Source organism: Rana temporaria, chromosome 7, assembly GCF_905171775.1.
Source record: "Rana temporaria chromosome 7, aRanTem1.1, whole genome shotgun sequence".
Classification (NCBI taxonomy): Eukaryota; Metazoa; Chordata; class Amphibia; order Anura; family Ranidae; genus Rana; species Rana temporaria.
In genome coordinates, this window is record NC_053495.1 from 187,649,666 (window position 1) to 187,675,375 (window position 25,710).

General features: G+C 43.3%; 1 protein-coding gene across 3 annotated transcripts in view; it reads right to left on the bottom strand.

Annotated features, from left to right (window-relative positions):
• Positions 1–25,710, bottom strand: part of MIGA1 (mitoguardin 1) — a 118,312-nt gene that overhangs the window by 84,537 nt on the left and 8,065 nt on the right. For all 3 annotated transcript variants that reach the window (XR_005750640.1, XM_040360659.1, XM_040360658.1), the window contains exons 2-4: positions 19,829–19,961; positions 6,320–6,494; positions 2,737–2,867 (exon numbers count right to left, since the gene is read on the bottom strand). Coding sequence is in view for 2 of the 3 variants with exons in the window: in XM_040360659.1 (XP_040216593.1) it covers positions 2,737–2,867; positions 6,320–6,494; positions 19,829–19,933 (411 nt within the window). In the remaining variant the exon portion in view is untranslated. The remainder of the gene's footprint in view (positions 1–2,736; positions 2,868–6,319; positions 6,495–19,828; positions 19,962–25,710) is intronic.

Consider the following 25,710-nt stretch of genomic DNA (forward strand, 5'->3'; position numbering starts at 1 on the left):
CCCCCCCCTCCCTCTCCTCTCACACTGTACCGAACGGTACAGAGAGGAGAGGGAGGAACCGGCGTCATTACATGACGCCGGTTTGTTTACAAGTGATCGCGCCGTCATTGGACGGCGCGATCACGTGGTAAGGAGCCGCTTCCATTGGCTCCTTACCGCGATCCGTGTAGCTGCGGGTCCCGTGGACCCGCCGAGCGCCGGTGATCGCGTGGGCGCGCAATTCTGACTCTCTGGGAGGACGTATATTGACGCCCTCCTAGAGTTAGGGAACCGCCTTGTAGCCGTATTTCGGCTATAGGGCGGTTACCAAGTGGTTAAAGGCGTCTCTTTTCTCCTTTATACTCAGTTGTGTATATCAAGTCAAAATTTATTAAAATATTTAGCTTGTCTTGCAAAACGCTCTCAAACCAAGGTTTTAATATATATATATATATATATATATATATATATATATATATATATATATATATATATATATATATATATAACAAGATAGATAGATAGTAATCACACCCATGCGATCCGATTCCTGCACCATTTTACAGTTCGCACTGCAATCTGTGAACCAACCTGGGGGTGTCATTAACTTTGTATTGACACCCAAAGCGGTTCGCAGAGGGCAGTGTGAACTAATGGCAATTCAGGTGTGATGGGGGAACCCGTACTGGAATCGCGCTGGTTTCCGCCTCGCACAAGTGTGAACCAAGCCTTAAAGTGGAGGTTCACCCGGGAATTTAAATTTTTAACATTAGATTGAGGCTCATTTTGTCTAGGGGAATCGGCTATTTTTTTAACAATCTAAGCCGTACTTACCGTTTTAGAGAGCGATCTTCTCCGCCGCTTCCGGGTATGGGCTGCGGGACTGGGCGTTTTTATTTGATTGACAGTCTTCTGACAGGCTTCCGACGGTCGCATCCATCGCGTCACGATTTTCCGAAAGTAGCCGAACGTCGGTGTGCAGGCGCCGTATAGAGCCGCACCGACGTTTGGCTTCTTTCGGCTACTCGTGAAGCGTTGTATGCGACCGTCGGAAGCCTGTCAATCAAATAGGAACGCCCAGTCCCGAAGACGATACCCGGAAGCGGCGAAGAAGATCGCTCTCTAAAACGGTAAGTACTGCTTTGATTTTAAAAAAACTAGCCGATTCCCCTAGACAAAATGAACCTCAATCTAATGTTAACATTTTTTTTTAGGGTGAACTCCCGCTTTAATATCTTATTTTTTTATTTTGATTTTGATAACCACTTAAGGATCCCTTCACGACGATATACGTCGGCAGGGGACAAACACGTACCTGTACGTCCTCTTTAAGAGCCCAGCCGTGGGTTCGTGTGCGCGCCGCGGTCCGAAGCTCCGTGACCCCCCCTGCGGGACCCGCGGACCTGATCGCCGCTGGTGTCCCGCAATCGGTCACAGGAGCTAAAGAACGGGGAGAGGTGAGTGTAAACAAACCTTCCCCGTTCTTCATTGTGGCAATGTCAGTGATCGTCTGTTCCCTGATATAGGGAAAGATGATCACTGACGTCACACGTCCAGCCTATAGTTAGAAACACATATGAGGTCACACTTAACCTCTACAGCACCCCCTAGTGGTTAACTCCTAAACTGCATTGTCATTTTCACAGTAATCATTGCATTTTTATAGCACTTTTCGCTGTGAAAATGACAATAGTCCCAAAAATGTGTCAAAATTGTCCGTTGTGTCCGCTATAATGTCGCAGTCACGAAAAAAACAATCGCTGATCGCCGCCATTAGTAGTAAAAAAAAAAAAAAATTATTAATAAAAATGCCATAAAACTATCCCCTATTTTGTAAACGCTATAAATTTTGCGCAAACCAATCGATAAACGCTTATTGCGATTTTTTTTTACCAAAAATAGGTAGAAGAATACGTATTGGCCTAAACTGAGGAAAAAAAACGTTTTTTTATATCTTTTTTGGGGATATTTATTATAGCAAAAAAGTAAAATAATATTCATTTTTTTTTCAAAATGGTCGCTCTATTTTTGTTTATAGAGCAAAAAAATAAAAGCCGCAGAAGTGATCAAATACCACCAAAAGAAAGCTCTATTTGTGGGGAAAAAAAGGACGGCAATTTTGTTTGGGAGTCACGTCGCACGACGGCGCAATTGTCAGTTAAAGCGACGCAGTGCCGAATCGCAAAAAGGGGCAAGGTCCTTAACCTGCATAATGGTCCAGGTCTTAAGAGGTTAAGAGACCCTGTCACTTGAATACAACTGAATAGCCATAACTGCCCTTCCAATAACTGTAGACTCAATTTAGATTAGACATGACCCAACAAAGCCAAACAGGGCAGAAAATGATCGATCGTTTTGCATCGATGGGCAGCACTGAGATAATCTGATCAATTAGATTTTCAGAGAGTACGAGTATCTTGAGTAAAATAAAATTCCCTGTGTGTTGCAAATCATAACTATATCAACTATATGGTTGTCAACTATAGACTGATAATTCCTATTCGAAGAGATCAGAAAATAAATTGATAATTTATTGAAAACAATAAACTCGTTATGTGGTTTATCCTGTAGTCTGATATGCAGATGGTTTCTACAATCTATACATCTGTATATGACAAATATACAAAGCATATGAAGCCACATCAAGCATGTAATAATGTGAAGCTCATGTCAAAATGTAATTGGCTGAAAATACACTCTGGCTTTCCTTCTAGATAAGTTGCCACTTGTGGAATATCAGAACATTTATATACTTACTGAAGCCAAACTCTGCGGAGATCCTGAATATTTACTGTACAATCCACCATTCATATGTAACTGGGAACCCTTCTCCTTCACTGAGCTCAGAGACAGCGTCAGATTCTGCCTACTACTGGAACAACTGGAATCTATAGGGAAGAACGAGAGAGAGAGAGAGAGAGAGAGATAGAGAGAGAGAGAGAGAGAGAGAAAGAACGAGAGAGAAAGAACGAGAGAGAGAAAGAACGAGAGAGAAAAAAGAACGAGAGAGAGAGAGAGAAAAAAGAACGAGAGAGAGAGAGAAAAAAAGAACGAGAGAGAGAGAGAAAAAAAGAACGAGAGAGAGAGAGAAAAAAAGAACGAGAGAGAGAGAGAAAAAAAGAACGAGAGAGAGAGAGAAAAAAAGAACGAGAGAGAGAGAGAAAAAAAGAACGAGAGAAAAAAAGAACGAGAGAGAGAGAGAAAAAAAGAACGAGAGAGAGAGAGAAAAAAAGAACGAGAGAGAGAGAGAAAAAAAGAACGAGAGAGAAAAAAAAAAAAAAGAACGAGAGAGAAAAAAAAAAAAAGAACGAGAGAGAGAGAAAAAAGAACGAGAGAGAGAAAAAAAGAACGAGAGAGAGAAAAAAAAAAAAGAACGAGAGAGAGAGAGAAAAAGAACAAGAGAACGAGAGAGAGAGCGAGAGAGAGAGAGAGAACAAGAGGGAGAACGAGAGAGAGAACAAGAGGGAGAACGAGAGAGAGAGAGAGAACGAGAGAGAGAGAGAGAACAAGAGAGAGAGAGAACAAGAGAGAGAGAGAACAAGAGAGAGAGAAAACAAGAGAGAGAGAGAACAAGAGAGAGAGAGAACAAGAGAGAGAGAGAACAAGAGAGAGAGAGAACGAGAGAGAGAACGAGAGAGAGAGAGAACGAGAACGAGAGAGAGAGAGAACGAGAACGAGAGAGAGAGAACGAGAGAACGAGAGAGAACGAGAGAGAGAGAACGAGAGAGAGAGAACGAGAATGAGGACAAAAGGGAGGGAAAGAGGAAGGGGGTGCGCGAGTGGAAGGGGGAAGTGAGATAGAGGGCAAAAAGAGAAAGAAGGGAAAGGGGGGAGAAGGAGAGAGGACGGGGAAGGGAGAGAGAAAGAATGGAAGAGAAAGTGGGAGACAGAGAGGAGATAGAAAGAAAGTGGAAGAAAGAGTGGGGAGAGAGTAATGCAGCAACAGAGAAAAGAGGGGGCAGAAAGAGATAGGGGAAGATGAAAGAAGAAAAAGAGAGAACCATATCATATTTGCCAATATACAACATTCAGTTAGCAGGTAAGTAAACAGGTGCATCTAAAAAAATTAGAATATCATCAAAAAGTTAATGTATTTCAGTAATTTAATTCAAAAAGTGAAACTCATATTGTATAGATCCGTTACACACAGAGTGATATATTTCAAGCATTTCTTTCTTTTAATTTTGTTCATTATGGCTTACAGCAGGGGTGCCCAACCTTTTGAAGAGCGAGGGCCATTAAAGCAACTTGGTAACCGGTCGTGGGCCACAATGAGCGGAGTGGGTGGATGGCATGTCCGTGTCTGCTTTGCATATGCAGAGCGGACACTGACACAGCCCACTATACTTTTTAGCGGATCATATTGGAGGTAGGATGCAAGTCCGTTTATGTCTGCCACTACTTAGAGGTGAATGGAGGGTCCAATTGGTCGGACTGACAGTGTGAAAGGGGCCCAAGGCTGCTTTCACGCTGATGCGCTGCGGTTTACCCGAACCACGGGTGCAATGCAGTGTACCTTTTGGCTTTCCTGCACTTTGCAATAGACTTCTATTATTATATTCTGCAGGTTAGCTGCACTTTGCCATAGACTTCTATTATATCCTATAGCTTTGGTGCACTTTCAGAAAGCTCATCAAACTCGCAGGTAATAACAGAAGTATATGGCTCAGTGCAGGTAACCCGCAGGTAAACTGCTCTGCACCTGCGAATCAGTTTTAAAGCAGCCCAGTAACCACTGCGAAAAAGATGTTCCCATACATACACTGATTTTAGTAATAAACTGACCATTAATAACAGTATTCTATTCCATCCCAGAGCAGGAGGTCACGGGCCACATCAGAGGGCTCCGCGGGCCACATGTGGCACCCCTGGCTTACAGCTAGTGAAAACCCAAAATTCTGTTTCTCAGAAAATTTAAATATTGTAAAAAAAGTTCAATATTGTAGACTTGTGGTGTCACACTTTAATTAGTGAATTAAAGCAGGAGTTCACCTGAAAAAACATTTTTAACCTTAGATTGATGCTCATTTTGTCTAGGGGAATCGGGTAGTTTTTTTAAAATCGAAGCCGTACTTACCATTTTAGAGAGTGATCTTCTCCGCCGCTTCCGGGTATGGTCTTCGGGACTGGGCGTTCCTATTTGATTGACAGGCTTCCGACAGGCTTCCGACGGTCGCATACATCGCGTCACGAGTAGCCGAACGAAGCCGAACGTCGGTGCGGCTCTATACGGCGCCTGCACACCGACGTTCAGCTACTGTCATGACCCTGGCGGTAGAGCCCGATGTGCGGAGGACGGCCTCTCTTGCAGCTCTGAGCTCCTGATAGAGTGGACATGAGGCTCAAGAGTGCAAAGTCGCACGAGTGCCTGGCAGGATCGCTGATGAGTCGCTGGGCTGGAGTCGCTGAGGAAGTCGCAGGAAGACACTGGTGGAGGTGAGGCCCAGGAGCAGCTGTCAGCAGGTAGCGGAAGTAGGCAAGCCTGGTCATACACTATCGGGCACGTCAGGAACAAAAGCGGAGGCAGGAAGCGAAGTCAAGGTGCAGGCTGGGTCGGTGTTGGGCTGGCAGCGAGGTAGCAGAAGCAGCAGGCGGAAGCAAGGTCAGAACAAGCCGGGTCGGGTGCAGGCGGAGAGCAGGAGTGTCAGAGGCAAGCCGGGTCGGATCAACGGAACGGAAATCAGGATACAGGTTACAGGAGTAGCACTTGAGTCCAGGAAGTGGCCAGCTTAAATAGCCTATTTGGCGCCCAAACACTCAGGGAGTGCACACCATGGCGCGGGCTCGTGCACGTGCGTCAATGGCGCGCTCGTAGAAGCAGAAGTCACAGGTCGACATCTATGGCCGCCATTTTGGGTACTGGCATGCCTTTCCTGACAGCTACTTTCGTAAAATCGTGACGCGATAGATGCGACCGTCGGAAGCCTGTCAATCAAATAGGAACGCCCAGTCCCGCAGCCCATACCCGGAAGCGGCGGAGAAAACTACCCGATTCCCCTTGACAAAATGAGCCTCAATCTAATGTTAAAAATTAACTTTTTGGGTGAACCTCCACTTTAACTTAAAAACACCTGTATAGGTTTCCTGAGCCTTTAAATTGTCTTTCAGTCTGGTTCAGTAGGTGACACAATCATGGGGAAGACTTGACAATTGTTCAGGAGACATTCATGGACACCCTCCACAAGGAGGGCAAGTCACAAAAGGTCATTGCTAAAGAGGCTGGCTGTTCACACAAAAAAAAACCTCTGCATTGTAACCCATTACAACTAATCAGAATTTGCACACTGCTGCACTTTGCAACATGTTATCAAAAAATCAATGAATGGAGTCTGTTACCCACCTCTCTCTAAGGCCACAGTTTTAGTACAGTCTAGAAGGAGCTGGTGTGGCTCTCGCGATGGAACCAACGTCTTTTTTCTTCGTCTTCTTCTCAAGTGATGGGCCAGGAAAATAACAGATAATGTGCCGAATGCAGTCGCTACAAGAATTTTCTTGAGCCCAGGATAAGACCTCAGCTGTGGTTCAGAGAAAGCAATGACTTTTTAAATCATGTCTTTTCATATGCTTTTTAAAAAGGTAATACAGAGGCAGAATGAGAGTCAATATTAAAGGGTCACTAAAGGAAAAAAAGTTTTTTTTTGCTGAAATGACTGTTTACAGGGTATAGAGACATAAAAGTTAACCGATTCCTTTTAAAAATGATTAAAAATAGATTAAATTCAATCATATAATGTGCCTGCAGTTTCACTTTCGTTTTTAAACTGGCTTCATGTTTCTGTGAAGTAAAGAGACCCACAGAACAAAACCAAACAAATCCAGGGCAGTGAGAAGTTTTAGACACACAGCTTGGACCACAGTGAAAAGCTGCCATGAGATTTTTCATAAGGAGCCAGACAAGCAGGAAGTGTGGAGATCAGAGCAGAATTACAGCCACTTCAAAGCAAAAACGAACAATGAGGACATGAAACCAGTACTGCAGTAAGGTAAAGGAAGCTATTTAGCTAAAAAAATATTTTCCTTTAGTGATCCTTTAAGTATACACGGTTGTGCTCAGAGGTTTGCATACCCTGGCAAAAATTGTGATATTTTATATGAACTGATCTTTCTGGTAACTCGACCATGCAGCTAATTTTTGTTTAAGTATCTTCGTATTGTGCTCCTTCAAAAAAAAACACCACCACCGTCTTCTTTTTCTAGAGCAGCCACTCCAGAAGTTACCTGTGGATTTTTCTTTGTATCCCGAACAATTCCACTGGCAGTTGTGGTTGCAAAAACTTTCTTGGTCTACCTCACCATGATTGGTATCAAGAGATCCCCAAATTTATCACTTCTTACTAAGTGATTGAACAGCACTGATTGGCATATTCAATGCTTTAGATATCATTTTATATAATTTTCCATCTTTGCAAAGTTCCATTAACTTGTTATGCAGGTCGTTTGACAGTTCTTTTCTGCTCCTGATGGCTCAGTATCTAGTCTGCTCAGTGCATTTATGTGAGAGCGAACAAACTCATTAACAGTTTATACACAGACGCAAATTGCAATTTAAAAAGCCACAGATGTGGGAAATTAACCTTCAGGCTGGGTTCCCCAGATGAAGACACGTGCTCGTGTCGTAACACGTAGGGATTGGCCGTGGGCAGACGTACACCGGGAGTGACGTGAGGAGGCGTGACACACGCCGTTGTTTCTTCTTCTTTTTTACAATTGTGATAATTTTTAAATGTATGAGCATTACTTTTTATTAAACGATCCCTTTACTTCACATGCTACACTATTGGAGGCTTGTTTCTCTTGTCTCCCCCTGTATGAGTCCAATTCGATATCTCTGAGGCCCCGTACACACGTCCGAGAAACTCGACGGGCAAAACACATCGTTTTGCTCGTCGAGTTCCTTGTGAAGCCGCCGAGGATCTTGGCGAGCCAACTTTTCCCATTGACTAACGAGGAAATAGAGAACATGTTCTCTTTTTGGCCCGACGAGATCCTCGTCGGTTTCCTCGGCGAAAAGTGTACACACGACCGGTTTTCTCGGCAGAATACGTCTCCCATCGAGTTTCTGGCTGAATTCTGCCGAGAAACTCGGTCGTGTGTACGGGGCCTGAGACCTTACGAGACTGCAGCACATCCATGGGACTGGAGTAATTCTATGAGCTATTTGTGGAGATCGGGAATCTGTTTAAGAGAGCTCTACCAGAGTCCTTGATGCTTGATTTACTTGTTATGAGGCGAGAATTCTGAGAGACCGAATTCTCTGAGGATCCGGACTTATTCTCATAGAGATCAGCGCACTCTTTTATTCACTTATTTTTTCACCAGAATATTTGTGCATTCTTACTGTGATATTATTTAATATTATGAACATTCATTGTTTCTAATCTGCACTGTCCCTTTGTGCTTTCGGGCACGTTATTTACACCATTTTATGGACTTTTTTCTATTAGCCACTCACAGTGTTATCATCTACAAAGGATTATTCACTTTTATACTTATTTTTTGTTAGTTCCTAATAGCTAGCAACAACGATCTGTCATCTCCTATAGTCAGTTCCTTCCCCCCACAGTTAGAACACACACTAGGGAACACGTGTAATTATATAATGTATATTATGGAAAGGGCCTTATAACTTTTTTTTCCCTTTGGGGTTATTCTAGTATTCTGAAACAGAATTTGCTCTGTGTCCAGTAGGGGATTCAAGGTTGGAGGTGGGATTGGAACTCCTGTGTTGAGGCTTGACAACAGGAGACAATAAAAATGTAAGACCGGTGAACATTCGTGAACAATTTAACTCAACTAACAACTACTAACTGAAATATCAGCTTCAAGCCACTAGTTTTTCACAACGACGGCTCCATTTTTCTATATATTATGGTGACCACATAATGCCCCTCTCTTGTTTCCTAACCAATTTAACAAAAGCAGAATTGTCCTTCAATTGTCATCTCTTCCTCCAGTACAACAAAGTCACATAAGGATCCATTTCCACTACTTGAAAATTCTCACGCTAACGTTCTTTCTGCTGTAATAACAGAACGGATGCTTCCTTCTCCTACAACAAACCATCTAAAGGAGCACAGAGAGAAATCCAAAAAACTTCAGCCTCCAGCTTTCACCCCTGTGCTTCTGTTAACTGAGAATTACAGGCTAGCCATACCAATTCATACATCTCATAGAATTGTGCTACTACCCCAAAATAGCCCTCAATTATAGACAGGATTTTAGCAGCGACTCACCAAATAACGGGAGAATGGATTCAGAAGGGTTCCTGGGAATGTTCATTTCATGATACGAGGAAAACGATCCCCCAATATAAGAACACCATAGCCCCATTCCTTTTAAACACAGCTAAACATTTGACTCAGAGTCTATGGAGGACCCAAGAAGTGCCGAGCATGAAGGAGTGGGTAGTAAGGGTTGAAAGGGTAAGAGCCATGGAGGAAAAAATCCATACAGTAGAGGACTCATTGGAGTTATATCGGAATATATGGGGAAAATGGACGGAGTTTAAAGAATCTGGAGGGATTTGATGGAGGTGTAGGAAATTAGGGGGAGCGAGAGGAAAGGAGGGGGGTAACCCCCTCTTTTTTTGTTTTGGGGAGGGTTTGGGGATAGGGAGAATACATGTATAGACTTGATGTAATAAGTAGCTTTGATATAGGAATGTGATTTTTATCATGTGTATCTGTCTATACTTGTTTATATAATAAAAAGAGAGAATATATATATATATATATATATATATATATATATATATATATATATATATATATATACACATACACACATACACATACATACATACATACATACATACATACATACATATATATATATATATATATATATATATATATACACACACACATACACTAGCTGAATACCCGGCGTTGCCCGGTCTTCCTATGTTAACCTTTTGGGGAGGAAAATCATAGTAATATAAATATACCCATCTTTTATATAAGGGTGTAGGTAAGGGTTAATTTAACTGTCATATATTTTTATTTGGCATATAAGTAATATGTGTACCAGGTATTATTGAAATATCTCCAGTCGTACAGAAGTTATGTGGGAACATACATTTCCCATTGATTTGCATGGGACTTTAAACAAAAACCCCGACCCTCACAAATGGGGGTAGTTAAGGGATAAATTAACTATCCTATAGTTTAAGTGGACATATAAGTAACATGTGACCAAGTGTTATCGAAATATGTACAGCCGTTTGGAAGTTATGAAGTAACATGTATTTCCCATAGAGTTGAATGGGACTTTAACCACTTTAGCCCCGGGCCTGTTTTTCAGAGTCGGTGTTTACGAGACAAAACCATTTTTTTTTGCTAGAAAATTACTTAAAACCCCCAAACATTATATATTTTTTTTTTCTAACACCCTAGAGAATAAAATGGAAGTCATTGCAATACTTTTTGTCACACCGTATTTGCGCAGCGGTCTTACAAGCGCACTTTTTTTGGAAAAAATTCACTTTTTTAAATGAAAAAATAAGACAACAATAAATTTGGCCCAATTTTTTTATATATTGTGAAAGATAATGTTACGCCGAGTAAAATGATACCCAACATGTCACGCTTAAAAATTTCGCCCGCTCGTGGCATGGCGTCAAACTTTTACCCTTAAAAATCTTGATAGGCGACGTTTAAAAAATTCTACAGGTTGCATTTTTTGAGTTACAGAGTAGGCCTAGGGCTAAAATTAATGCTCTCGCTCTAACGATCGCGGCGATACCTCACTTGTGTGGTTTGAATACCGTTTTCATATGTCGGCGCTACTCGCGTATACGTTCCCTTCTACGCGCGAGCTCGTCGGGACGGGGCGCTTTAAAAAAAATTTTTTTTGCTTTTCGCATTTATTTTTATTTATTTTACAATTTTTAACACTGAAAAAAAAAAAAAAAAAATTATCACTTTTATTCCTATTACAAGGAATGTAAACATCCCTTGTAATAGAAAAAAGCATGACAGGTCCTCTTAAATATGGGATCTGGGGTCAAAAAGACCTCAGATCTCATATTTAGGCTTAAATGCAAAAAAAAAAATGTTTCTTTAAGACGCTGGGCGGGACTGATGTTTTGACGTCACTTCCGCCCAGCGGAGCTATGGGGACGGGCGAAGGAGATTTTTCCTTCAGTCTCATCCCCGCTCAGCTGCCGGATGGTCGCGATCTCCTCCGCCGCTACCGACGGCTCCGGTAAGCGGCGGAGGGCGCGGAACAGCGGCGGGAGGTGGGGGAACCCCTCTCCCGCCACCGATAACGGCGATCTCGCGGCGGATTTGCCGCGGAGACCGCCATTATCGTTAACACGGCCGCCCACAGAAGAGATGAATATCTCGATTGTGGCAGCAGCTGCTACCGTTACCGAGATATTCATCTCTAAAGTGATGACGTATAACAGCGGTGGGCGGTCGGCAAGTAGTTAAAGAAAAACCCCGACCATGGCAAATGGGGGTGGGTAAGGGTTAAACCACCTATCCTATGTTTGTTACTGACATATAAGTAACATGTGTGCCAAGTTTCATGTTAATATCTTTAGCCGTTTGGACGTGATGCTGGAACATACATACATACATACATACATACATACATACATACATACACACACACACACACACACACACACACACACACACACACACACACACACACACACACACACACACACACACACACACACACACACACACACACACACACACACACACACACACACACACACACACACACACACACACACACACACACACACACACACACACACACACACACACACACACACACACACACGTTGAGTTTTATATATATATTATATATATATATATATAATATATATATTATATATATATATATATATATATATATATATATATATAGATTACACACATACACACAATATATAAAAATATAAGACAGGATGAGATGGAGACTCGTGCTCGGATAGCCCCAGTACTCAGGCATTAAAACGTCCAAAATAAGAGAAAAAAAATCCGACACCACAATGTTTCAACAATAAAACAAACTATTTTATCAGATCCACCCAATAAAAGGGATCAATACCTAGAACTATTGACGTGTTTCAGTCTCTTACATAGGCCTTAGTCATAACGTCCTTTTTTTCCCACAAATAGAGATTTCTTTTGGTGGTATTTGATCACCTCTGTGGTTTTTATTTTTTGCGCTATATAGAGCGACAATTTTGGAAAAAAATTAATATTTTTTACTTTTTGCTATAATAAATATCCCCCATAAATATATAAAAAAAACGTTTTTCCTCAGTTTAGGCCGATACGAATTTGTCTACATATTTTTTGTAAAAAAAATTGCAATAAGTGTTTATTGATTGGTTTGCGCAAAAGTTATAGCGTTTACAAAATAGGGGATAGTTTTATGGCATTTTTCTTAATATTTTTTTTTTTACTAGTAATGGCGGCGATCAGCGTTTTTTTTCGGTACTGCGACATTATGTCGGACACTTCGGACACTTTTGACACATTTTTGGGACCATTGTCATTTTTATAGCGATCAGTGCTATAAAAATGCATTGATTACTATAAAAATGCCACTGGCAGTGAAGGGGTTAACCACTAGGGGCGAGGAAGGGGTTAATCATGTTCCCTGGGTGTGTTCTAACTGAAGGGGGGGTGGACTGACATTGGGAAATGACGAATCGCTGTTAATACATTGTATGAACATACGATCGGCCTTCCCCCCCCCCCCCCCCCGACAGGACCGGGAGCTGTGTGTTTACACACACAGCTCCCGATTCTCGCTCTGTAACGAGCGATCGCATGTGCCCGGCAGTGATCGCGCGTGCCCCTATTGGCTGCTGGGAGAGGTGACGTATAGCTACGTGCTCTCGCCCAGCAGAGCCGACCTGCTGGGCGAGAGCAGTTAATTTTATCAAATTAGCCTCTGTTCTGGCTATGGTTGTGTTTGATAGGATTTCCCACTGTTGCCTGTAGGTGGCGTTACCACCTCGGGCCAATGTTGGAACACAAGCAAACCATAGTGTATTGGGTGACCCTTCTCAGCAGCAACCCAGTGGGAGTGGTGCCCCGCTGTGCATGCCGGGAAGGGTTTCTTAAGAAGCAGAAGCTGTTTTTCGGGGGTCCTTTGCCTCGTGGCCCTTCTGGCGCGAGGTATGTGTGTGTGTGTGTGTGTGATTCCAGCCCTGGGAACACATTGGTCCGAGGCTGCATCTCTATTGAGTAGGCCCAGCTATGCTGGCTGGGGCCTATGAAGGGGATCCCAAGCTGTCCATCCAAGTGAGGGAAGCAACCTGAGTGAGTGGTATATATAATCTCTCCACTATCACTTTATCGCAAAAAGAAACAAATATTCTCAATGCAGGCCTTAAGTGTGCCTCAACAAAATCTATGAACAAATTTGACGTGTATATAGATATACACAAATTTGTGAGAAAGATGAACATGAAGAGATACTTTTTATCTAATACAGGTACTGCCTACAAAACTAAACCTAAAGAAACTATTGGAATAGATAGTGGACTTAGGAATAGGTCTCTTTTCAACCCACAGCAACAGGCTAATCATCAGATAGAAGTTTTTAAACAAATGGTTTTAAAGGATTTAGAAGATCTTCCGATCAAAAACAATCTTAACCCTAAACATATAAGAGAAGGCATTAAGTCATTGGAAGCAAGGAAAGAAGTGATTATACGCCCGGCAGACAAAGGCGGTGGGGTGGTAATAATGGATAAAACTTTTTACCACACTCAACTTCAAAAAATGCTTAATGATGAGGCAACCTACAGACACCTTCCGAAGGATCCGACTAAACAATATAGGATTGAACTTCGAAATTTAGTGGATTATGGCTACTATATGCGTGTCATAACCAAAAAAGAAAAAGCGTTTCTATGTCCTAGCTTTAACCGTATCCCAACCATTTATACGGTCCCTAAAATTCACAAGCATGCAGTGACTCCCCCAGCAAGGCCTATAGTCAATGGCATCGAATCTGTTACTTCACGAGTAGGACAATATCTGGATCATTTCCTGCAGACCAGTGTACAAAGCACTAAAGCTTATTTAAAAGACACCACTAGCTTTATACGCAAACTGGGAGAAGTCAGTTTATCCAAAGAGATTGACACTTTCCTTGTAACGGCTGACGTATCAGCGTTATACACTAATATACAGCACGACGATGCGCTATTGGCACTTAATTGGGCCTTATGTCAACGGGAAGATGTGCCATACATTCAGAAGAAATTCTTGAAAATGATATTGGAATTTTGCTTATCAAAAAATTATTTCTGGTACGCAGGAGAATTTTATAGTCAAAAGACGGGAGTAGCCATGGGAGCCAAGTTCGCTCCTAGCCTTGCGAACCTCTTTATGAGTGAATGGGAGGATAAATGGATATACAAAAATAAACGCAAGGAATTAATTTTCTACACCAGATATATAGATGACTTATTTATAGTATGGCAGGGTTCTGAAGAGTCTTTGAAGGATTTCTCACTTTGGCTGAACACCAATACAAATAATATCAAATTAGAATTCAACTGGGATATTGAGCAAATACATTATCTTGATGTAACAGTTATGAAGGAGGTTGATAAACTAACCACTAAAGCATATTTCAAAAGTACAGACAGGAACAGCTATATACCTGTGCAGAGTGGACATCATCCTCATTGGCTGAGGAACATTCCAAAAGGCCAATTTTTACGCATACGCCGTAACTGTACACATGACAAAGACTATATGACACAATCATCCCTTATTGCTGAACGCTTCATGGAAAAGGGGTATAAAGGTGACTCATTAGAGATGATCAGAGATGATGTTGGGAAAAACTCTCAGGAGTCACTATTACAACCAAAAATTAAAGACCCGAATCAGAAGCATGAATGGGGATTTATATCCCAATATCATGAGCAATATAGGGCAGTGGAGAATATCTTCAGGAAACACTGGAACATCTTAACGATGGACAAAACTCTGAAACCAACGTTACCTGAAACACCAACCTTTATTTATAGGAAGACCCCATCATTTGGGGATCAGGTGGTCAAAAAGGTACTGGATCAACCTAAAACATTACAGATGTTCTGGGACCAAAAAGGTTTCCATGCGTGTCGTCGTTGCAAAGCATGCCAACAGGTATCTACCCACTTACGAGGCCTAACGAGCTTCACCTCCACAGCCAATGGGAGGCAGTTCCAGATCAAGGAATGCATTACCTGTGCGTCTACACATGTAGTTTACGCTTTGGAGTGCCCATGTGGCCTCATGTATATTGGGCGCACCAAACGCACTCTAGGGAAAAGAGTGTCTGAACATATATATAACATCAAGACAGGCTATGAGGACCATAGTGTGTCGTTGCATTTCCTTAAAAAACATGACCGGGACCCCATAGGTTTAAAATTTTGGGGAGTGGATAAAATACATCCAAAGTGGAGAGGGGCCAATATGGTACGGGAAATTTCCAAGTCAGAAACGAAATGGATATTCCTGACCAATACTTTAAGCCCAAAGGGGTTAAATATAGAACTAGACCTCAATTGTTTTATTAGTAACCATTAGATATATAAAACCATGGATATTAATTTATTTAGATTTATGTTTTTAATCTAAATTAATATATTATTTTTCACCTTGCCCTGCTGTATGACAATATAGATCAAGGACATGATACTGCATTTTCGGACACTAAGTGTAGTCAAGACCTGTGACAAGTAATGGTCAGGTCAAGATTTTATACCAAATTAGCACAATAGCTGAGAAAGAGATGAATATATTTGATGGCAGCCGTCCTGATTTGGTAGGAGATTGACTTTACAGTGCCCATTTTTTAAAATCTATTTTAAGTCCTGTTTTAGACATATTTTAATGGGTTATTTTTTAAATAGATTATATGTTAAGAGAAAATTGTACTTTTATATGTGTTTCAACGGAGAGTTGAATAGTATAAGATTGAGTATGCATGATTTTGTAATGATGTTAAAATATGCATATATATGCAATTGTATATATTTTTATCCATTGTATGGGATAGGTAATGTTGTTTTTGCTATTCAGGTATAGCGTGGCGTGCTCTTTTAATGGGGGGTATCTCCAGGTTTGAAAAGTACCTAGTCCATGTCAGCCTGTGCTGATAACACCTTCATATTGGTAGAAATGCACGTTAGGCTTATTACTGAGTAAGTGTAATATAAACATTGACCACCGGGGGCGCAGGGTGTTTAACATTGGGTTAAACAATGGGCACTCGAGTATCGTAATTGCAGGCATAGAAATTGACGTCAGCTATGTCAGATAGCTAGTAGCAATTAGCATAGGGCGTCCCCGGCACTCATTAGATATTCCGCCGACGTCACTGAGAGGGCGGACGGCTTGAATGACACGGCGCTATATATAGAGTTGGCTCACGATACGTGGCCACGCCCTCTGAAGACGTGACATCCAATCACGAAACGCGTCAGGGCGTGGCCACGTGATCCAACTGTCCAATCAGGCAAGCGGAATCCCGGGACTCACGGTGTCGGGAGGAGGAATCCCCAGGCAGCTACACCAAGTGAGAGTCAGCAAGCCAAAGATTGAGACAGAGCCATATTTGAATTGACTAGCTGTAAGCATAACATTGAAGAGAGCTTTACGTTTTTAACATTAAACTGTGTTACACTATGTGGAGTCTCCCTTTTGTCTTTTTCATATGAATGCATCCATTTGAGTACTAACTAAGCCCACCAGATGACAATAGAAGGACCAGGAGAGATCTAGCTGCATTGTGATCCATTACAGACAGAGAGACAGCGCTACATGCCCTTTGATGACATCAGTCTGGTGAGTGAGGTTTTTTTGGGGGATCCCCACGTGTCAAATGCCTGCATCATTACAGTCATTACAGAAGTGTATCTTAAAGTTCTCCTTTTGGCTATAGGACATTTAGAAGATCACTGTGAGACTGTGCATCTATTGCACCAGACATATATCATTGTCTGAGGAGCTTTGATTTGATTTTTGTTTTTAATTTTATCAAGGACTTTTTGAGATTGATTCTGAGGTTTTATTGGTTTTAAACCCATCAAGGACTGTTTGAAGTTTTATGGTTTTATATAATACCTTTATTCTTTAGATTAGCAGCATGTGGTGACACATTTTTTTATAGTTTAAGCATGTTAGGCTTATAACTAAGCGCTGTTAATGTTTATTTTTGATCAGTGCATGAGACCATTGATATTATAGGCATACTTGAATTAATGAACCGTTTATATATAATAGCTGCTAAACTGCTACCCATATTTGGTGACATACGTTTTTTGGCTAGTGCAAAAAAACGTATTTGTCCACTCCCATTGTTGCGCTGGGCCAGTACTAATAGCTTGATTTTATCGGGCATTGATACTGATTTTTACTTGACTCCAAGTGAGGGAAGCGCTTAACAAAGGAAACCGTGGGAGAACCTGCCCTGGAGGAGACCAAGCAAAGCAAGCTAATGTCTCAGGATAGTGACTTCGTTATACAGGGATCCACAGCTCTACTTGTCTTACAGTCCGCCGGATTGGCTTAAAGGCTCTTTACTGTAAGGCTGGAAGTTCGGGACTTAAATCCTGTGGCAGAAGATTCCTGGCTATCCATGATCATTCTCAGACGGTCTGTGGCAGAGACTGTTTTCATACTGGTTCTTGCATCACCCATGGCTAGGCCATGTGAGAGGGGTCTACACCGGACCCGCCGCAGAAGGACACCGAAGCCGCAGAAGGACACCCGAAGCCGCAGAAGGACGCCGGACCCGACGAGGCCGCCGATGGACGCCGCGCAAGACACCAAAACTGTAAGTACAAAAATAACTTTTTTTCCACAGGATTGGGGGTCACTTTAGGGGTGCGCGGTATACGCGGGAGCGCGTTATACTGCGATAAATACGGAGCTTCTAATGCCTGCTAAGCATCATATTAAATTTTTTGGTTTTTGGGTTTTAGAAATAAAGCTGAACCCCAGGCAAGTATTTAAATAAATTCCTCAATCATCACAGGTGATATAAATCCACTTTTTGTGCACAAAATACCTTTGAAAACAAGAAATTGCAAGTAAAAGCAGTGACATCATCACTCTGCTGCACCCAACTTGTGCAGAGAGCAAAGCTGTGGGAGGAACCCAGCAGGCTCCACCCACTACAAACTGCCTGCAGAAAACTATAGGAAAAGGCGGAGACCAGACCAGTCACCTTGCTCAAGTAGAGAGAGAGCAGCCATGACCGGTCTTTATTACAGGAAGCTCCAGCACAGAGGTAAGAATTCAGGTTGTATTACTGCACAGATCTAGAAATGCACGGGGCACATTAAAACAATGTGATGGAGGACCTTCAAAAGTCCTATGTAAATACAGGCTTTGTAGAAGTCAATATCAAAAGACACCAATGGCGGCCACTCGATTAGGGACGCAGAGGCACCACCCCCCCCCAATCCATGTGCCCGGCCCCAAATCTACATGCAGGGAGCCTGACGCATGGATTATTATTTTTTTTAAAGTGTATTTTGTGCGTGTACTCGAGAGAGGAGCCGGACTGCAGGAGTTGGGAGTAGGCAGGCCTCCTCCAGAGGCAATTTGCCACCTTTCTCCATGCCCCAGGTGGCAATGGTGGGTGTGTGAGGGGGTCACACAGCCCGCCCTACCTGCTCCGCTTTGAAGCCCAACGGGGCAGAGGGACTCCCCTATAAGGGAGTGAGAGGATTTGCCCGCTCAACCAGCCCTGTTAGTCCTTCGCCTCTCTTTTTAGAGACCGCGTGGTCAAAGTGCGTGCATGTTAACCCAATTTCGAGTGCGTGTAAGTGTGGTGGTTTTTGTGGGAGGGGGTGGGCGTACTAAGCGCAAGCTTACCTCGCATAGCACACCCACCGGGAGCCGGGCTGAGACCACCAAACTCAATTCACATGTAGCTGAGCACGGGATCCGAACCGCTAGCTGCAGAGGTGAATGGCTTGTCAGCGCAGTGCCAATCGCGTCGAGCCACCGCAGCTCCCCATGGATTTTTTTTAAAGCTCATTTAGAGCATGAGGCTCTAGGCTCCAATTGGTTATGAATTAATATTTGGCATTGTCTTCCTGCTTCTCCTCCTGGCCAATCAGCAAGTGGGTAGGTTGCTGATCAACTGAGCGACTGGGGGTAAAGATTGTGACTGACGGATGGGCCAACCAAACGGGGGGGGGGGGGGGGGATTCGAATGACTGACAGACCCAACAAGGGGGGGTGGCGTCTGGTTTGGTTGCTGCCGCCTCCCCCCTAAAAAAAATGGAGCACCAACTACCACTGGTTTTTCTCCTCTCTTGGCAACAGCCCACTCAAGAATGTCCATCCACCGCCTGCCTCCTGTTCCTTCAGGAGGTGAGAATATTAGAGAGCCTACCAGTGCCGATCCTGACCTCCCTGGGGTCCTAAGTAAAATGACATGTCTCATTAAAGTTGAGAAGCGGGGGGCAGCCGGAAATTACCATGTCACATTAAAGTTGAGAACCGGGGGGGGGGGGCGCTGTAAGTGGCATGTCACATTAAAGTTGAGAAGCGGGGGAGGGGGTGTTCTGCTGTCAGAAATGACATCTTACATTAAAGTGAGAAGCGGGGGGTGCGGACTTCTTACCTCTTCTCCCATGCAGCCAGAGAGTTCAGAAGCGGGGTGAGGGGCCGAAAATGACTTCTCACCAGGCGGGGCCTCTAGTAATTTGGGGGGCCCTCCGCAGCTTTGCGGGGGCCCTAAGCGGCTTGCATAGTGAGCCTATAGGGCGGATCGGCCCTGGAGCCTACTGTACAATGTGTTATTTCCCTTCTAAGTAGACAGTACACACTTCCATTACAGGTAAACGTACCTGTGCGATAGAATTGTAACACGTTAGAGGAAAATCGATAATGCACTGAGTCGCCATTTTGAATGGGTGTTGAGTCTCTGATACGGCGTCTTCCAACGAGGCCATTCATCTCCTAAACTCTCTTCCCGGCAAACTGTAAAAGCAAAAATAATAAGAAACAGCAAGCATATGTAGGTAGTCATTATAAAATTACATTACATCATTACATCACTGGAAAAACAGACATATAAAATAAAACAAACTTAAAACGAAAATGGACACGGCTAAAGTTCAGGATACACAATAAACTACAGTTCAGGACAACAGAATCATGGGCCTCATTCACATGGTCAGAACTATCCATACACCTATGTGAAGGGGCCATATTTGCATGCATGGGATGCACAGGTGTTTCAAGCATTTGTGTAAAGACAGTCCCATTCATGTCTATTGAGACACAGCAGCTGCACACACACACACAGCCGCGAGGGTGGGGTTGCGTGTCCCTGAACATACGCGGTCTGAATCCTGGGACACGCATCCACCCGGTTGTCATCTTGAAACCAGCGATTGTGTCCATGCAGCCACTGCGTCCCAATAGACATTAAAGGGGTTGTGTAGGTTTTTTTTTTTTTTAACTAACAAACGTGTTATACTTACCTCCACTGTGCAGTTCGTTTTGCACAGAGTGGCCCCGATCCTCCTGTTCTGGGGTCCCACGGCGGCTGTCTCGGCTCCTCCCCGCAATAGAGAACACCCTCTGGGAAACTATCCCTAGGGGGTTAGCTTGTGGGCACGCTCCCTGTCATACACGCTGTGTCCATAGACACAGCGTGTATGACTCGGTAACGCCCCCCGCCCCCCAGCGGCCGCGTCAACCGGTGTGATTGAGAGCAGCGCAAGCCAATTGCTGTGCTGCTATCAATCTAACCAATCAACGGCCAGACTCCGTGGAGAAGAGGATGCCGGGGGACGCGCACAGCAGGTGAACGGGCTCAAGTAAACGGGGGGGCGTCATTGCCAGGTGTTTTTTCACCTTAATGCATAGGAAGGTAAAAAAACACAAACCTTTACAACCCCTTTAAAGTGAAAAATCCAGGCTTGATCCAACTAGCAGACATGTGCAATTCGTTAAGATTCTAATTTGTTTAACGAAAATTCGGATATTCGTTAATTCCGAATTTTCGTATTAACAAATTTATTTCCGAATTTTCGGACCTCCGAATTTGTCAATTTCCGAAATTTCGGACTTCCAAAATTTTTTACATTTCTGAATTTTTAAATTTCCGAATTTTTAATTTCCTAATTTTTGTATTTCCGAATTTTGTTTTGCGTTTAACGTCTAGCGTTTTTACAGCTCTAACTCTGGAGTTTCAGAACGCATTGGTCCTGTTTTTTTTTTTGCAGCTTAAAAACGGCTCAGCCATCTACAGCTCAAAAACGTCATGGTGGGCATGAGGCCATAGACTAACATGGAGAGCTGTTTTTAAGCTGCAAAAAACGCTCAGAAAAGTGGCTGTAAAAACGTCCATGGAAATGAAGCCTAAAGGTAAAAAACCTTCTGCATGCAGCTCCCCTAAATACTTATATGAGCCTGATCTCAATCCAGTGATGTGCACGAGAGAAGCGGCTTTCTTAGCTTTCATACTACCCATTCACACTATAGTGCTTTGTGAAAGTGTACAAAATTGTTTTTCATTTTTATTAGGGTTGTCCCGATACCACTTTTTTAGGACCGAGTACAAGTACCGATACTTTTCTTTTTTAAATGCAGCCATGTGCCCCGCCAAATGCAGCCTTGTGTCCCCAAAATGCAGCCATGTCTCCGCCCAAATGCAGCCATGTGTCCCCAAAATGCAGCCATGTCTCCGCCCAAAATGCAGCCATGTCTCCGCCCAAATGCAGCCATGTCTCCCCCAAAATGCAGCCATGTCTCCCCCAAAATGCAGCCATGTCTCCCCCCAAAATGCAGCCATGTCTCCCCCCAAATGCAGCCATGTGTCTCCCAATATCAGCTTTGTGTAGGTCTCCCCCGCCGTCTAGTTGTTCGGCGCTCAGGGAACATAACAGCTTTCATTTGAATAGCTGTGTGTTCCCCGCCGCGCGTCATAGCCCCTCCCTCTTGTCCGGGCACTTTGACAGATCACCCATCCAATCCTGGGACGGTGATCTGTCTATCAAAGTGCCCGGACAAGGGGGGAGGGGCTATGACAATGCGCGGCGGGGAACACACAGCTATTCAAATGAAAGCTGTTATGTTCCCTGAGCGCCGAACAACTAGACGGCGGCAGCAGTTCTCCTCCAATGGCATGTTATACATACCCGAGGACTGCTCTGCTCTCCGCCTCCTCTCCGCCCACTCAGTCTCCTCTTGGTCTCCTTTCCGACCGATCCCCGCCCCCTCTTCGCCCCCACTCAGAGGGAAAATAAATAAAGTATCGGTGAAGCATCGGGAGCATTTGCGCGAGTACAAGTACTCGCGCAAATGCTCAGTATCGATACCGATACTAGTATTGGTATTGAGACAACCCTAATTTTTATGCACTAAACACATAGGGCAGCATAATAATTTAAATGGGACTAGCCCAACTAGCAAGAAATGCGGAAAAAAGTATTTGATCCCCTGCTTATTTTGTAAGTTTGCCCACTGACATAGAAATTAAATAGAAGTCTATAATTTTAATGGTCGGTTTATTTTAACAGCGAGAGACAGCATAACAATAAAAATATCCCGAAAAAATGCATTTCAAAAAAGTTATTAAAAACTCTTTAAAATGCAAATCAATTTATAAGTATTTGACCCCTTCGCAAAACATGACTGAATACTTGGTGGCAAAACCCTTGTTGGCAAACACAGAGGTCAAACATTTCTTGTAGTTGGCCACCAGGTTTGCACACATCTGCAAGATCCTCTCCAAGTCATTAAGGTTTTGAGGCTGGCGTTTGGCAACTTGAACCTTCAGCTCCCTCCACATATTTTCTATGGGATTAAGGTCTGGAGATTGGCCAGGCCACTCCACGACCTTAATGTGGTTCTTCTTGAGCTCCTATTTTTTGCCTTGGCCGTGTGCGTTTTGGGTCATTATGCTGGAATACCCATCCACGACCCTTTTTCAATGCCCTGGCTGACGGAAGAAGGTTGTTACCCAAGATTTGACGGTACATGGCCCCGTCCATCGTCCCTTTGATGCAGTGAAGTTGTCATGTCCCCTTATCAGAAAAACACCCCCAAAGTATAATGTTTCCACCTCCATCTATGACGGTAGAGATGGTGTTCTTGGTGTCATAGGCAGCATTCCTCCTCCTCCAAACACGGTGAGTTGAAGCCAAGGAGCTTGATTTTGGCCTCATCTGACCACAACTCTTTCACCCAGTTCTCCTCTGAATCATTCAGATGTTCATTAGCAAACTTTAGACGGGCCTGTACATGTGCTTTCTTGAGCAGGGGGACCTTGCGGACGCTTCAGGATTTCAGTCCTTCACAGCGTAGTGCAGAGCTTGACAAATCCCGGGCGCCAGGTCGCCATGGCGACTAGAAATGGTGTCCTGGCGACTTGGCTTGGAAGGTGAGCAAAAAAAAAAAGTTAAACAGCAATTCTAATGTAATTTTTCACTATTTTCACTGCCATCTTCTTTCCTCTAATTAGAACCCCCAAACATTATATATATTTTTTATCCTAACACCCTAGAGAATAAAATGGCGATCGTTGCAATACTTTCTGTCACGCCGTATTTGCGCAGCGGTCTTACAAGCGCACTTTTTTGGGAAAAAAATACACTTTTTTAATAAAAAAAATAAGACAACAGTAAAGTTATCCCCATTTTTTTTAATATTATGGAAAATGTTACGCCGAGTAAATTCATACCCAACATGTCACGCTTCAAAATTGCGTCCGCTCGTGGAATGCCGACAAAACTTTTACCCTTTAAAATCTTCATAGGCGACGTTTAAAAAAATCTACAGGTTGCATGTTTTGAGTTACAGAGGAGGTCTAGGGCTAGAATTATTGCTCTCGCTCTACCAATCGCGGCGATACCTCACATGTGTGGTTTGAACACCGTTTACATATGCGGGCGCTGCTCACGTATGTGTTCGCTTCTGTGCGTGAGCTCGTCGGGACGGGGTGTGTTTTCTGGCTCCTAACTTTTTTATCTGGCTCCTAGATTCCAAGCAAATTTGTCAAACCCTGGCGTAGTGTGTTACCAATTGTTTTCTTGGGGACTATGGTCCCAGCTGCCTTGAGATCATGGACAAGATTCTCCCGTGTAGTTCTGGGCTGATTTCTCTCAGTTCTCATGATCACTGAAACTCCACGAGGTGAGAAATTTAGGGCTCTTTCACACGGAGCGGAGCCCCAGACCGAGGGAGATTGACAGTTATTTTGCGTTTCTTCCATTTGCAAATAATCACACCAACTGTTGTCACCCTCTCACCAAGCTGCTTGGCGATGGTCTTGTAGCCCATTTTAGGCTTGTGTAGGTTTACAATCTTATAAAAATAGTGTAGCAATAGTGTCCTTCGATGAAGCAGTAGGCCTCTCTTGAGATACCAGCCTCGTGCTTGGTATTTCCCAGACAGGTTCTCCACCGGTCGGCTTACTCCCTCGGGACGGACAGCACAGGACCACTCTGCAGCTGCAGACTCAGTCTACACACGGAGTCTACAAGGTTACATAGTTACATAGTTAGTCAGGTTGAAAAAAGACACAAGTCCATCCAGTTCAACCACAAAAAATAAAAAAACAAAAATAAAAAACACAGTAAAATCCTATACACCCAACTCCATTCCCACAGTTGATCCAGAGGAAGGCAAAAAACCCCAGCAGAGCATGATCCAATTTGCTACAGCAGGGGAAAAAATTCCTTCCTGATCCCCCGAGAGGCAATCGGATTTACCCTGGATCAACTTTACCTACAAATCTTAATACTCAAGTTATATTCTGTACATTTAGGAAAGAATCCAGGCCTTTCTTAAAGCAATCTACTGAGCTGGCCAGAACCACCTCTGGAGGGAGTCTGTTCCACATTTTCACAGCTCTTACTGTGAAGAAACCTTTCCGTATTTGGAGGTGAAATCTCTTTTCCTCTAGACGTAAAGAGTGCCCCCTTGTCCTCAGTGTTGACCGTAAAGTGAATAACTCAACACCAAGTTCACTGTATGGACCTCTTATATATTTGTACATGTTGATCATATCCCCCCTTATTCTCCTCTTCTCAAGAGTGAATAAATTCAGTTCCTCTAATCTTTCCTCATAGCTGAGCTCCTCCATGCCTCTTATCAGTTTGGTTGCCCTTCTCTGCACTTTCTCCAGTTCTCCGATGTCCTTTTTGAGAACTGGTGCCCAAAACTGAACTGCATATTCCAGATGAGGTCTTACTAATGATTTGTACAGGGGCAAAATTATATCTCTGTCTCTGGAGTCCATACCTCTCTTAATACAAGAAAGGACTTTGCTCGCGTTGGAAACCGCAGCTTGGCATTGCATGCCATTATTGAGCCTATGATCAACTAAAACCCCCAGATCCTTCTCCACTACAGATCCCCCCAGTTGTACTCCCCCTAGTATGTATGATGCATGCATATTCTTAGCCCCCAAGTGCATAACTTTACATTTATCAACATTAAACCTCATCTGCCACTTAGTCGCCCAATTAGACAGAGCATTGAGGTCGGCTTGTAAATTGGAGACATCCTGCAAGGACGTTATTCCACTGCATAGCTTGGTGTCATCTGCAAAGACAGAAATGTTACTTTTGATCTCAGACCCAATATCATTTATAAATATATTGAAAAGTAAGGGTCCCAGCACTGAACCTTGGGGTACACCACTGATAACATTGGACCATTCAGAGTAAGAATCATTAACCACGACTCTCTGAATTCTGTCTTTCAGCCAATTTTC